Genomic DNA, 13,925 nt, shown 5'->3' on the forward strand with positions numbered 1-13,925 from the left:
GTCAGTAATATATTTTCAAAAACATTGCCAAAAATGGCTACAAAACTCAATGAGTTAATTTTTTGGCCTGAGAAAAGTAAAATTCAGCGAGTTCTACCTAGGCAGTTTCAGACGTATTATAAAGATGTTGAAGCAATCATTGATTGCTTCGAAATACAGGTTGAAAGACCTAGTGCAGCTTATCAGCAAGCTTTAACCTGGAGCAATTATAAAACTTGTAACACATGCAAGTATTTAGTGTCAAGTACTCCAAATGGGCTAATTAATTTTATATCAGAAGGGTTTGGAGGTCGCACATCAGATGTAGAAATAATTAAGCAATCAGAGTATTTGACCGTTGTACCTGAAAATGCAACTGTAATGACCGATAGGGGCTTCAAGCAAGTAGCAGGGCTTTTCCAGAAAAAAAAGGTGAATCTAGTCAGACCTCCCAGCGTCACAAGCACCAGAAAAATGACGAAGGATGAGGTACGTCAGTCGAAACTTGTCGCAGCGTTGAGGATCCACATTGAAAGATTAATTCGTAGGATCAGAGAATTTCGAATGTTGGGTCCACATGCTACCACAGATCATAATTTGGTGCCACTTTTGGATCATATTGTAATTGTTGCTTGTGGTTTGATAAATTTGCAAGGTCCATTAATACAATAGTTTTTACATGGTTTTTATTTGTATTTTATTGGAAACAATAAATTAATTGTATAAATAGAAGCATTTAACTTTTTTTTATTGATACTAGGGGATTGGGGTATAACGGGATTTAGATTTATTTATTATTGAAATGAATAAGAAATAATTATGAAATAAATAAGTATAATTATTGAAAACATCAGTTAATTAAAATTGGAAAAATCGCTTTTTTCCAAAAAGCTTGTGCCTGCTCCATTACATTGTGACAAAAATTTTCATCCAAAGGAATTTCCTTTATAGTCACATTTCTGTCCGTTTCAAAAGATGGAGATGCAACGCAAAATAAACCCCATTGTTTTTTACTAAGAAACATTTGCAGCTGCAGTTGTGCATATGGTTTAGGAGTTATTTCACCCTCTGGCGTAATGTAATTTTTTACAGTATTTGTCTTTATTGGACATTTTATTTCAACGCAATATTTATCAGACATTGCATCTGCCGAGGCACCAAATATTGGGTACATATGATTTATGGTCATTCCTACTCTTTCTAATTTAATATTTTTCTCCTCAGCTATGACTTTTAAGACATCTTCTTCAAGGTTAAGGCCTCTTTTCATGGCCTTTGTTCCTCTAAATTTTGATGCTGTCAGAACTGCAGCAGTTGTAGCTCCATCAACAGTTTTGCAGTGAGCAACTTCATGCAGCTTTGAAGCTGTTATTCTCGCATATCTAACATCAAACCAGGCTTTAGATTGTGACTGCAATATTGTTAAAGTATCTATACTTTTGCAAATTTCACTATTTAAATTATTTTGGCAAAACGATATGAAGTCTTCTGCATTTGGTGCATCAGTCGTTTTTTTATAAGAAAGACATAAATGGTACAACGAAGCTTTCTCCAAAATATTCACTTCACTCTTATACATTGTAGCAAGAATTGAATGACTATCTGATTTTAATGCGGTAGAAATTACTTTGTCCAAAAATGCCGTTCCTTTTGTTGGTAAAGAAGGAACTTGCCGAAAATTAAACAACTCTCTCATTCTTTGCCCTTTTATAGTACTGCCAACTTTAGACAGAGTAGACTTCCTCCAATAACATTCAACAGAAGTCACTGAAGGCTCCAAGGTACGTCTGTATAACCAGAACAGTAAGGCTACACCATGTTTACAACCACCTGAAAAGTAGACGTAATACATACACTCATACAACATAAAATCATTCATACCTTCACTTGCAGCACAGTCATAACACTTTGAGTCAATTATGCATTGTTCAGACTCATTTATTCTTACTGAAACTTCATAGCCTTTTAGGCGAACTTTATGTTCTGGTGCAATCAAAGCTTTGACAGTACAAATCTCATCGTGTCGTCTCAACTGCACATAACCAACAGCATCGTCGCCGTAAGTTGCACGAGCTCCACTATAACAATGAATAATTACTATCAAATCATTATTACGTTGTACACTTTACCGTTCGGTTTTCACATTTTCAACACCTGGTATCAGAAAATTCACATTTCTTCGATAATACAAATCTATCATTACATCATCAACTACAGGGAGATTGGTAGAAGTAGCTTGCTCATATTCACTTTCCATTGTGACTATTTATTCTGTGCCGTATTTTCCCAGATAATCTTCCTACACAATTTTAAGTTGTAAGTCGCTGTAAAAGGTTTTGGTAAGTGGTAAATATTAAACGGCCAATTCTACTCACCGTGTTTAAACAAACAATGTCAAATAATGGAAACGACTGACTTTTTAAATTATTTTAAGCGTCAATGAGAGCAAATTACAAAACGTTAACACTAAGATCGACCAAACATAAATAAACCTAACCTATCATAACCCAATAAGAATTCAAGATGGCTAAATACCGATGTCGTCTAACTTTAAAGCAGCGTGAGCGGAGTTGCCACATCGCTACGCTGATCCCATTGGTCAGCGTTACGTACGTCATCATGACGTACGTAATGCACAACTTAACCGCGGGAAAAAATTACTTTAAATTTAACTTTTTTTTTTTGAGTTATTGAAAAGTAAAAAAAAAATATTGACCACATCTTCGCATTTTGTAGACGATATTCTTTCGTGTAGTGCATTAAAAAAAAATCGTGGAATACCCTATTCAATACGCTGGAAAGAATTGTGGTTTTTTGCTGCATGCGTTTAAAACGTTACGACTATTTGTTAAAAGCAATTTAATTGTTGAATGGATTTTGTGGATGAGTTTATGAAATTCGAAAAATGTACCTGTGGAAGGAAGTTCATTCTGCATTAACAAAACTAGTCCAATGTTATTTCAGCTGATGTTGAAATTTTCACTTTTTTATGATAATAATGCATGCAATTTAAAATGCATGCATGAATGGATTAGTAAATCATACGTACAAATACAAGTTATTGCGCACATTTTAAATAGAAATTACGTAACAAACTTACGAAGTGACATCATCAAAATTTTAGTGTTGATGGATGCATAAATTTTGGTTATGGGTCGATCGGGGTGCTGATAAATTCAAAGCTCGTGCGAATTTCAGGGCGGTTTCTAAGATAAACTGTAAAATGTTGCTGTACTAGTTTGAAACTTATCCAATAATTTACACATGTGTTAAAATAAAAATATGGGTGCACTTTTCCAAAAATCTAGGTGTTTAGGGTAAAATATAAGGGCTGATTAACACACTACAAATACGGAAGCGTATTATTTTATAAAACTTATTAATAAGATTTACGGAGCAAAATTTTGAACTGAAGTCATTAAATTGTCGGTGGGGATAAAAAAAAATTGATCTATACGATAACCTTAAAGTGTTCTCAAAATTTCACAGGAATCGGTGCAGTAATTTCGGAGATTACGGATCCAATAAAATCACTAACAGACAGACGACAGACAGGTGGAAAGAGGATATCAAGATGTACATATTATACATGCCGTATAACGTGGAGAAGACATGAAATTAGCTAGTCGTCAAATTGACCGTAATACAAATGAATGTTTTAATGTTTTTGTTCTAACTGTGATATAATTAGGCATTTTTTTTTACTTGTCATAGGATCCATGCCTCTTAATTAATGACTAATTTCGTAGTTCCTTGATTTTTCATAACTTCCGAGTGTATTAAAATAGGTCTCCTGTTTCCATTTTTGTATCGTCTCTCGTCTGTTGTCTGTTGATTTTATTAAAGCGATATTCTGGGAATCCACTGAACTGATTGGGAAGCAAAAATGTAGGACTTCGTGAGCTCGATGTTTTAAAGCTTGTAGAATAGGAAAATATATTTTTGTCGTCTATCCTCTATCTGTTGCTAGTTTTATTAGACAAGCAATCTTGGAAATTACTGGACACAGTATTGTAAAATTCTAAGTTTATCATATAATTACTATGCAGATGACAAAATGCTAACCTAAAATTGTTCGTTAATTTCCACTACCAAAAATGTGATGTGTTTATCTTAAAATCATGCAAGGTAAATCGTGCTTCAAACCTATACTGACACAAGTCCACTTATGTCTATTTTAAAAACTTATCCTCTTTTGCAAGCTTATATATAGTTTATAATATTAATTAAGCTTCTCGCAAGTCATTTAGGCCCATAGCTTTGAGATGCGTCTCCATTCCCTTCGGTTTTTTGTGTTCTTTCTCCAGTCCTGAATTTGTTTTTCTGCTAGGTCTTCCTCTATCGCTTCTTTCCACATCTTCATTGGTCTGCCTCTTTTCTTTTTGCCCTCCGGAATTTTCCATGGCACCATCTTAACTTCTCTTTCTTGGGTTATTCTTTCTAGGTGTCCTAACCATTGGAATCTTTTTCTTTTTATGAAATTGCTTACAACTGTGTCATTATATAATCAAATATTTCTTCATTAGTTCTTCTTTCCCATCCTCCTTCTGTTTGCTTCCCTCCAAAGATTCGTCTAAGTATCTTTCTTTCCCCAACTTGCAGTCTTTGTTTCATTTTATGTGTAATAATCCATGTCTCGCACACGTATGCTAGGGTTGGTCACACTATGGTTTTATATACAGGGTGTTATTGAAAGGTACGTACAACAGAATTGACAGTTCTTCGCGAAGTCTAAGAAATCTGAAAAACTTATTTTGTGTTATCAAAACTATAAGGGGAAAATTAACCCTTATCCAACCTTTTTAGACGCCACTCAAGGATAAATAGGTAAAATTCATTTATTTTAGTAAATACTAACAACTGCAACAATAAAAGATGATCTTGTTATCAGAGGCGTACAACGAATTTGGACATAAATTTTAATAATATTTACTTCTAAAAGGAGAAAACTTTTACGTCAACTTATACATATATACTTTTAGCACCCATACTTCGAGACCATTTGCCGATTTTATTTTGTACGTAACTTTCAATAATACGCTGTATGTTCTTAGTTTTGTTTGTCTTGATATTTCTTTACTTTTCATAATTTTTCTTAATTGTCCTGCACAGTTGTTACTTTTAGCAATCCTTTGTTTTATTTCTTTGTCTTCATACGTAAACATTTCTACTTCTTCAAATTCTACTTTTATTCCTTCTTGTCTTTCTACTCCCACAGTTATTCTTTAGTTCCATATATTTTGTTTATTCTATATTAAATTCTAAGCCTACCTCTTCTGGTTGTCTCATTAGTTTTGTTGTTATCCTTTCTAATTCCTTTCTGTTCCTAGCTAGTAGGACTAAATTGTCCGCGTAGGCTAGACATTGATGGCTTCTATTGAATAGTGGACCCTTCCTGTTTATATCACTTTTCCTTATAATACTCTCTAGAACCAGATTGAATAGAGTTGTTGACAACGGATCACCTTGTCTGAGTCCTTGTTTGACAGTGAAACTGTCGTAAGTTTTTCCTTTTACTTTTACTCTGCTTATTGTGTTTTTCAATGTCATTTTTATTAGATTTATTAGTTTTTCGGGAATATCTATTTCTCGCAATATGTTTATTAACTTCGTCCTGTTCACCGTATCGTAAGCTCTTTTGAAGTTCACGAAGAGTAAATGAGTAGGAATTTCATATGTAGTTTCCTACCACGATTTGTTTCAACATAAATATTTGATCGATTGTCCCTCTTCATTTTCTAAAGCCTCCTTGATATTCTCCTAGAGCTTCTTCCATATATCCTTCAAGTCTTCTTTTTATTATCGATGCCATCAGTAGTTTGTACGTAACGTCTAATAACGCAATTCCACGGTAGTTTTCGCAGCTTCTTCTGTCACCTTTTTTAAAAAGCGGCGTCATTAGTGCTTCTTTCCAGCTATCCGGCATTTCTTCCGTTTCCCAAATTTGCTTTATTACCAGCTGGATATCGTCTTTCAGTTTTTCACCTCCATATTTTAGCTTTTCTTTCGTAATTCCATTTCTCCCTGGGCTTTTGTTATTCTTCATCTGATTTATAATCTCCTCTATCTTTTCTCTTGTTGGCATTGCTACACTTTCATTAGTTAAAGTTCTTTTTTAGTACTTGTTTTTGCACTTCTCTCTGACCTCCTCTGATTTCGCTATTTAATATTTGTTCGAAGTATTAAATCTTCCTTTATCGTCGCCTATTAAGTTGCCTTCTGCATCTTTTATATGAGTATATTGGGTAGATTCGTGTTTTGTTAACTTTACGTTCTGTATGTCTTTATAAAAGTTTCTTATCTCTTTCTTCGGGTATGCTTCCTCTATAGTTTTTATTTGTCTTTCTAAAGAATCCATTTTTTCCTGCGACATATTTGCTTAGCTTTCTTTCTTTGACTGTTATAATTCCTTGTATTTTCTTCGTTGTTTATCTGCAGCATTTTCATTCTGCGTAACTCTTTTTATGTTTTATTTCTGGTTCGCATTCTCCGTCTAACCATTCTTTCCTTTCTCTTGCTTTTGCTTTACTCACATGTCTTTTTGTCGCTTTTTTACTATTCGTTCTATATTGTTCCATTTGGTATTTATATTTTTTTCTTTTGAAAGGTTTTGCTTTTCGAGGTTTCTTTCTATCTGTTTCATATTTTGCCTTAATTTCCTGCGCTTGCAATTCTTCTGTATTATACCTTACTTTGCAAGCTTATGCACTCTAAAAAAAGCTAAAATTTGGAGAATGCATTAACAGATTGTCTTAGAATCTCTGCAACGAAACATTTTAGAATTTTGGTAATAGTAATTTAATCATCAGAAAACATCTGTTAAGACTAATTTTGTTATTATAAGTAGTTTTCTTAGGGTATTTTATACGTACAGAGTTGCTCTATAAAAACCATATTATCAACATTGCTGTAATTAAGACATATAGAGCAGTGATAAAACAATGTCCGTTGTAAATGTAAAGGGGTCCAGGTTTGATTCTCAGCATTTCCAATTTCGTCCAAATTCTTAAGACCGGTTAGCATTGATGTTATTACGTTATACATCAAGACCGAGTAACCAAAAAAATCCTTCCAGTTGCGACGACACGATATGTCAAAGAAAATGAGATGATAACGAAGTGATCTGTTGCAAATTTGAATTAAAATTAATTTCACGAAGAAGCAGAACAACTGAACGAAACATAAACGACAAATGTGACAGATGACAATAAATCGGCGCATATTGGGTAGTTCTCCGGGACCTACGTTCCCAAAAAAGAACTATCAACTAGAGCTCTTGTTTCATTTGATATAACAACACAGTACGGCCCAAAAAAAAATCGAACAGCCGATTTTGCCATTATTAACTAAAAAAAATGTTAAGAGTACAAATAATTTTATAGTTCATAATATTGCACTGTTTCCTTTTGTTCCGATTACAGGATATAACCCATATACCGATTTGGTCGTGTTTGATCGTAAACGTGGGGTGTTCTTTTTTGTGAGCTCTACTGTATATATTAAAACTAATTCGATATTATTTTTAGCAAACGCTCCAAAATAAATAAAGATATGTTTAAAATACATTCCAACCTGCAGTGATTATGTTTTAGATAAGAGGAAGTTGGAAATTATGCCAAAATGGACAAAATTAAATTGTAATAATCTCAAGCACCTTGAGTAGATAATAAGATAACATTGCTATAAGTAGATATCGTACTTTTGTACACACATCGGGCGTAACTCATCTTCTGGATCGAAATATTCTTTTGCACTTACTTTTTCTGACAGTGTGAAAACGCATAAGAGAAATTTCATTTGTTTATAAGAAAACCTGTGCAGAATGTAACTTGTAATTTTTGTTTTGTTGTTATTCATTGTTCCTTTGTCTGTCGTTTTGAAGACTGCTCTCAAGTTAATGTGCGTCCTGAGGCAGAACATAAAAATTTACTCGTACCAACTCTAGCAGAATCTTATTTTTTTTGCAAGCCGCTAGTTTGGCGCCTTTAAAGAACGACGTGTTAATGAATTTATCGTGTTTAAATTTATTTTATTTTTATTGTACATTGTCTCGTAAAACTCGTAATGTTTTAATTATTGTTCCAAAGTCAAAATCTTGAATGTCACATATTATTTTTTTGAAAATTTGGTTGCTGCTGTTTTACCCTCATAAATATCCCCATGAAGTACAATTTGGCATGGATATTAAAAAGGGCTATTCAAAACATACCGTTATCATTTAAAATTTTGGATTGTTATAACTTGTCCTTTTGAAACCTTGTTTTATTCGAATAATATATAATTTTATTTGGAGTTAGTGAATATAATAATTAAATTCTATTTAAGAGGTGATGACCGTTCAAAAGTTAGTGTTGGGGAATATATAATTTTAAGTAATAGGAGGTACTTTTGTGCAACTAATTTCCTAAACACTTTGAAAAGAAGAATCCTGTTAATATTCTTGGCATAAATATAGCTGTACGTTTTTATTTTTGTTTGTGTCAAATATAAAAAAAACTTAAAACAAAAGAGTAGTAGTAAAAAAACGTATTTTTGTTTTATCCGTTGTTTTACTGTTGAAGGAACAAAACATTAAACAAAGCTAATGCAGTTTTTTTACTCTTTACTTCAGAATTATGATTGTTGAGGTTTCAGCAGGTCAGTAGTTAGCTACTACCCTTATACAATACCGATTTTAAATTTTGTTAAGCATAGTTATGCCGAAAGAATAAACCCTAAAATAAATACTATACGAGCAAACATCCTAGCAATATGTTTTTTAATAGATACAGATTACTAAATCTACAATTAACGTTTTATGTACGATGTTCAGTACTTGCGATATACACGTATAAGTCGGTTGCTTTTAATATGTACGTAATTCCACATTTTGCAGTCTCAGCTTAACTACAGTACAGACTGAAAAGTGTTTTCGTTGAACTTTGAAGTTCGCAGTATTATATTTTTAAATAACGTTAGGAGCCCTAAAGGATTAAAAACGCTTAATTTCTTGCTGCAAAAACTCATTAAAAAATAACTTTCCCGGGGTGTGTTTAATTTTGTTATAATACTCCTCTGTTTATAAAGTAAAAAGAATCAACGGAAATGTAGGCTGGCAAGGCCAACTTGATTGGCCATCCCTCGAGTGTAGTTTTCTGAAACGTCCTGTTTCTCTTGCAGAGTACTGAATTTTAATGGACAGTAATTTTCTCAGTGATGGCCTCACGAAAGAAAAGCGTCAACGTCTATGTGAAGGTCTGATTGGATGTGAGGACATAAGTGTACCTTTCATTACGAGCCCCTTTCTCATAGGCAATCACGTTTATTCCTATAAAATTTCCCTCTTCCGTAATGTCTAAAAAGATTTTTGTGTGAAATATTTGTGCGTAATAAATTAACAAAAAAATCTAGTTTTCATTCATTGAATACGTTCAATCGTAAAATGTTAGCTTTACTTTATAAATTCATTGTTGCGGCAGTTCATTTATAATTAACTGATGTATATCTTTTAATACAAAAATGTGAAATAAACCACATATTTTTTAAATTAGAAACATGGACTGCAATTTGTGTTAAATAAAATTTGAATCCAATTGGTTTATAATAACAGAATAACAAAAACAGTTGATTTAATTTTATGCAATATGTGAACAAATTGCTTCGAGATTTTCACGACGAAAACTGCAACCTTATAATTTCATTATTAATGCTAGCTAACATAGTTTTTACTTCAGATTTTAATCGACAAATATTTGCCAACCAGAATTAATTTACACGTCATGAAAGTGCAGCTAATTAGACTTTTTACTGCTTCTCAGCGAAGCCTAGGCTAGCAGCAATCAAATCTGAAAAGTTTGCATTTACGTCAAGCGATACGCAGATTTGTTTGTCCTGTTCCTGCTGTGTTAATAAGCAGTGGTTAGTGGATCAAATTGAATTCTCACAATTTGGAGAGAATTTATTTTTAAATGCAAAGTTGAAATTCCATTTGGTGCTTTGCAAAACCGTTAGTAACCCACTTTCCAATGATATAGTGAGCAGTTAGACCGATCGAGGGTATAAGGAATTGCGACCATACCTCACATATCGACCTGTCAAAACTTTATTCGCCAACCTCAAATTGATATATCTGACGTGCTTTTGCCACTAACATATTGCCCACAACTTCATCAGAATCCCTTCCAGCATTTTTTTGCACCTGCAGACTATTTAAATGACTTGACGATGCGTTCATTTTCTTAATACCAGCTTTACCAACAGAAGATGGAAATGAGTAATTAAGACGGTAATTTTTCCTAAAAGCTGTCCAATCACAGTAAAATTTTCATCGCAGAGAGGAAAGACTTGATTAATAAAATCGTAATAGAAGTGTAGCTTTTTCTTTGTTTTTGTTCCACAAGAGCTCTATAAATCAAGAGCAGACATCACAGAAAAGACGAAATCTTATATCTAGAAGTTCAACTTGAGAAAACGGAAAAGTTACTTTATATAATTAATATGGCAAAGGTTTACTGAACTTAACGATAGCGCGAACATGTACCTAATAAAGTTCAGTAAACTATTTTATTTTTCTATATATTTTATGTAATTTAACTATAAACATTAGTAGTCATACTCGTAGCGCTCCTCCTATCACTAACTGTGTTAATTTAATCTCTACTTAGTTGAATTGTCTGACAATCACTGGCACACTCTGAGATCGAATAGATAGTTATTAGTTACTAACTAACCGTCGCAGCGTGCCACGATCCTGTTTTACTTTCATTGCTAACTATCAGTCTGTTTACAAAAATTAACTTACCTGTAATGTAAAATTACATACGCACATTTGTTATTGCATATACACAGGTAATGTTGTTTTATAAAAATAATCAATTTTTGTGTGTTTTTAGAAAAAAAAAAAATGGATAATGATCTCTAAACAAAGAAAAGCTACCGCTTATAATAATAATAATTTCAAACATAGTTGGGAGTGTTCGTCATGCAGAAAAAACGGTAATGATTAGACCTTAAAGCAGACCTACAAAACTGAAATCAATATACTAATATGAATCTCATGTCAGGGTATGTTAAAAATATTTCGTTGAATACTAATATCAATAAATAAAATTATTATTATTGGTTATGTTTAATTAACGAGGAGGAATTTAAAATATATTGTGGTGTCCTTTTAAATTTCGCGCTGAAAAGAGAAAAAACAAAGCCGAAAAACTGCATTTGAAAAAAAAAAAATTTTAATAACGTAGGCTCACACCCACGATTTCGTGTTTGGGGAATTAGAGAATTAGGTTGGTAGTTTAAGGGTTGGTAACGCAGGTAGTCTTCAAAAGGATCACCTTCTGTTGGGTGTTGCGAATAAGCGTATGTCAATTTAGTTTGTAACTTCATAAAACGTCAATTGTTTAAACAAATTCGGCTCCACGGTCCCCCTTCAACGAGGGTAATTAGTGTAAGACTAGTTAATTGGCGATTTTTGCTGTGAAATGTGAAATTTTGGCGAATTCTTCAGCAGGTGATTATTATTTTTCTATTTATTTTGATTATCGATATTATTTCATGTTTATGTTGTCTTGTATTAATGTGTTATTTTTTACATCAACAAGTTGAAGTTCATCGATCAGTGTTAGTAGGGGAGAATTTTAGAGCAAATTATTCACCCATTTTTTTATTCCGTTCCGACTAGGGTATCTTGTTTTGCGTGGAATGAGTGGATTGTCCGGCCTGGCAGTCCGCAAGATAAGTGGATGATGGGGTCAATTATGTAACAGCCCTTGCGCAACACGAGCAACTCTGAAAACTGAGGAGAGCTCGATCGCCTGGATCCGAGCCATCATCCTTTAATCATAATCTAAGATTTGGTCTTGATTTGTGTATTGCCATCAAGTTACTTTAGTGGCGAATTCTTTCTTAGTTGCTTGTTTAAATTTGTAATATTCAAATATTTGTACCGATTTCTAGCTTGTGATTCATTTTTGAAAACTGCAGAGGGTTTTTGTAGCTGGCTTCCGTATTTTTTCTCTCCAGAATGAAGGAATAACATTTTGTCCTCCATATTTTGCATTATATTTAAGAGCACTTTTCAACTTTGCGGTCTACCACTTTGCATTTGAAAGTATTTCGCCACTAAAAAAAAAAAACACACACAGAATGTAGGGTTTCATTTTTTTTTTTAAATTTATGCACATGTCGCATTTTGACCGGATGTTTGGGTTATCTCAATATATGTATCTATTCCTTTATAATACTTTTCTTATATAGTACTGTCTATTCAAGTTTGTTGTCTAATTGCACTATTATAATAAAACATTGCTTACTTTCAAAAAAATTTTTTTGGATCTACTTCGGATTTTTTTATCACTTACTCAGTAAATAAGAGTCAAGAAAAAACCAAAAGTGTCAACGTTGACAGCAACAGCAGTAATATTTTGTTTTATAAACGAGAAATCAGTTTTTATGTTTTTAATAATAATAAAAATAATAATATAATAGTAAAAAAGTTACCAAGAGTTATATCACTTATTGTCCCGAAGCTAATTTTTTATAAACAACATTTTGCAAACTTTTCTGTGAATACACAGAGGGTTTTTATTTTCATTAAAAAGTTCCAAATGTTAAATGCGTCTCTGACATGCCATTATATGCCTTTATCAGACAATGGCAATATATTCAGCCTTCTGAATATAATTAATCACTGACCACTGATCCTGAAGAGAATTTAAAGATCTCGTTAGGTAAAACAAGAGTTCAATAAAAACATTTTGTACTCCATTAAATTTTATAAACTCATTTCTTCTTTCAATTAAACTACGTTTAGATTTCTTTTAATTATGTATTTTATAGCATTTCTATGTACACTGACCGGCAAAAAAGTGGCCACCCCGAAATATTTAGCATGATTAGGTATTAAATAGATGATTAAATCAAACTATCAATTCATTTAAATCTGTTGGCAAAAAATGAATACAAAATTAATATTAGTATTAGTATTCTCTGTAATCAACTTGTTATAATTAAAATTAATTTATCTACTCCTAATCCTCGGGAGAAACCTCAACCTCAACTGACCTCACATCAAAGAAATAACCTCAATCTCCTTTAATATACCTTGCATTGGCATATAGATAGCACAGAACTTGTTTTAATTCTTTTAAGACTTCACATGTTCATAAAATATGTTTGGTTTTCAGGTTGGGCGTCTAATACCTAACAGAACGAAGCCCCAAACCGAGATCTGACGAAGTCTAGCCGAAGATCGAATTAAAATTTCCTAGTCTTTTGGGAAAGCGACTCCACTCTAATCGCAAGCCGGGCTAGACGGACTCGATTTCAGGTCAACACAACAAATGGAGGCTTGATTTCGACGTTTGGTGTTAGGTGTCTGGCACTGAGCACTAATTGCGTTGGGACATCAAGTTTTTGCTGAAGTATCATCCAACATAATCTGCAGCATATTGTAAAATACATTATGAAATTAAAAGTTTACCTGAATAACTTTAATTACGTCGAACTACATAAAGTTAAACTCATTTTAACGGACAGATAAATCAAAGGTCGAGACTAAAGTACTAATGACACAAAGGGAGATGACTGTTAACATATGCTTTTCAACAATAGAAGAGCTGTTGGCGTTGCATTGTGGCCCAGAACGTAATTGCTTTTCTACACGGTTGCATAAATCACTGCAGAGCTGAGGGCGTTTAACCCCAGACCGCACACCTGTAGATAAGTCGTCAGTGTGAAGATTATGACTGAAATGAAATGACAAGCGTGTTGCATTTACGAAGTATCTGCAGTTCGGTAAAAGCTATTAATAAATGTTTTTAAATGTATTAGTAAACATCTCTATGGATTTTGTCTATGTAATTTTAACAGTTTGTATGTAGTTAAATTAAACGATAGAATATAATTTTAAAATATAGTGAAAATACGTTGTTCCTCGTTCTATTAAACTTCCTCACAAAAGTGGG

At 32.9% G+C, this 13,925-nt stretch overlaps 2 protein-coding genes across 5 annotated transcripts in view; both read right to left on the reverse strand.

Moving 5' to 3' along the window:
* Positions 1–13,925, reverse strand: part of LOC135124656 (zwei Ig domain protein zig-8-like) — a 289,793-nt gene that overhangs the window by 157,585 nt on the left and 118,283 nt on the right. The gene's annotated exons all lie outside the window — the stretch shown is intronic.
* Positions 797–2,639, reverse strand: LOC135124654 (uncharacterized). Of its 3 annotated transcripts, XM_064049886.1 has the most exons (4): positions 2,355–2,639; positions 2,109–2,303; positions 1,861–2,057; positions 797–1,809 (listed from the first exon to the last, which is right to left on the reverse strand). In XM_064049886.1, the coding sequence occupies exons 2-4, from the start codon at positions 2,234–2,236 to the stop codon at positions 830–832; spliced, it is 1,305 nt and encodes a 434-aa protein (XP_063905956.1). In that variant the 5' UTR covers positions 2,237–2,303; positions 2,355–2,639; the 3' UTR covers positions 797–829. The 3 variants fall into 3 exon arrangements, with proteins under 3 accessions (XP_063905956.1, XP_063905954.1, XP_063905955.1); XM_064049884.1 differs by having other exon boundaries at positions 797–2,057; XM_064049885.1 differs by having other exon boundaries at positions 797–2,057; positions 2,109–2,639.

This window comes from Zophobas morio, unplaced genomic scaffold, assembly GCF_036711695.1.
Source record: "Zophobas morio isolate AGI-343-1 ecotype UQ-CSIRO unplaced genomic scaffold, CSIRO_AGI_Zmor_V1 ptg000007l, whole genome shotgun sequence".
Classification (NCBI taxonomy): Eukaryota; Metazoa; Arthropoda; class Insecta; order Coleoptera; family Tenebrionidae; genus Zophobas; species Zophobas morio.

Bases quoted from the DNA above. Each gene is read 5' to 3' on its own strand.
- LOC135124654 (XM_064049884.1), bottom strand. From the start codon at position 2,236: ATGGAAAGTGAATATGAGCAAGCTACTTCTACCAATCTCCCTGTAGTT. The intron at 2,058-2,108 runs GTAAAGTGTACA...TCATTGTTATAG, and splicing joins GAAAATGTGAAAACCGAACG to TGGAGCTCGTGCAACTTACG.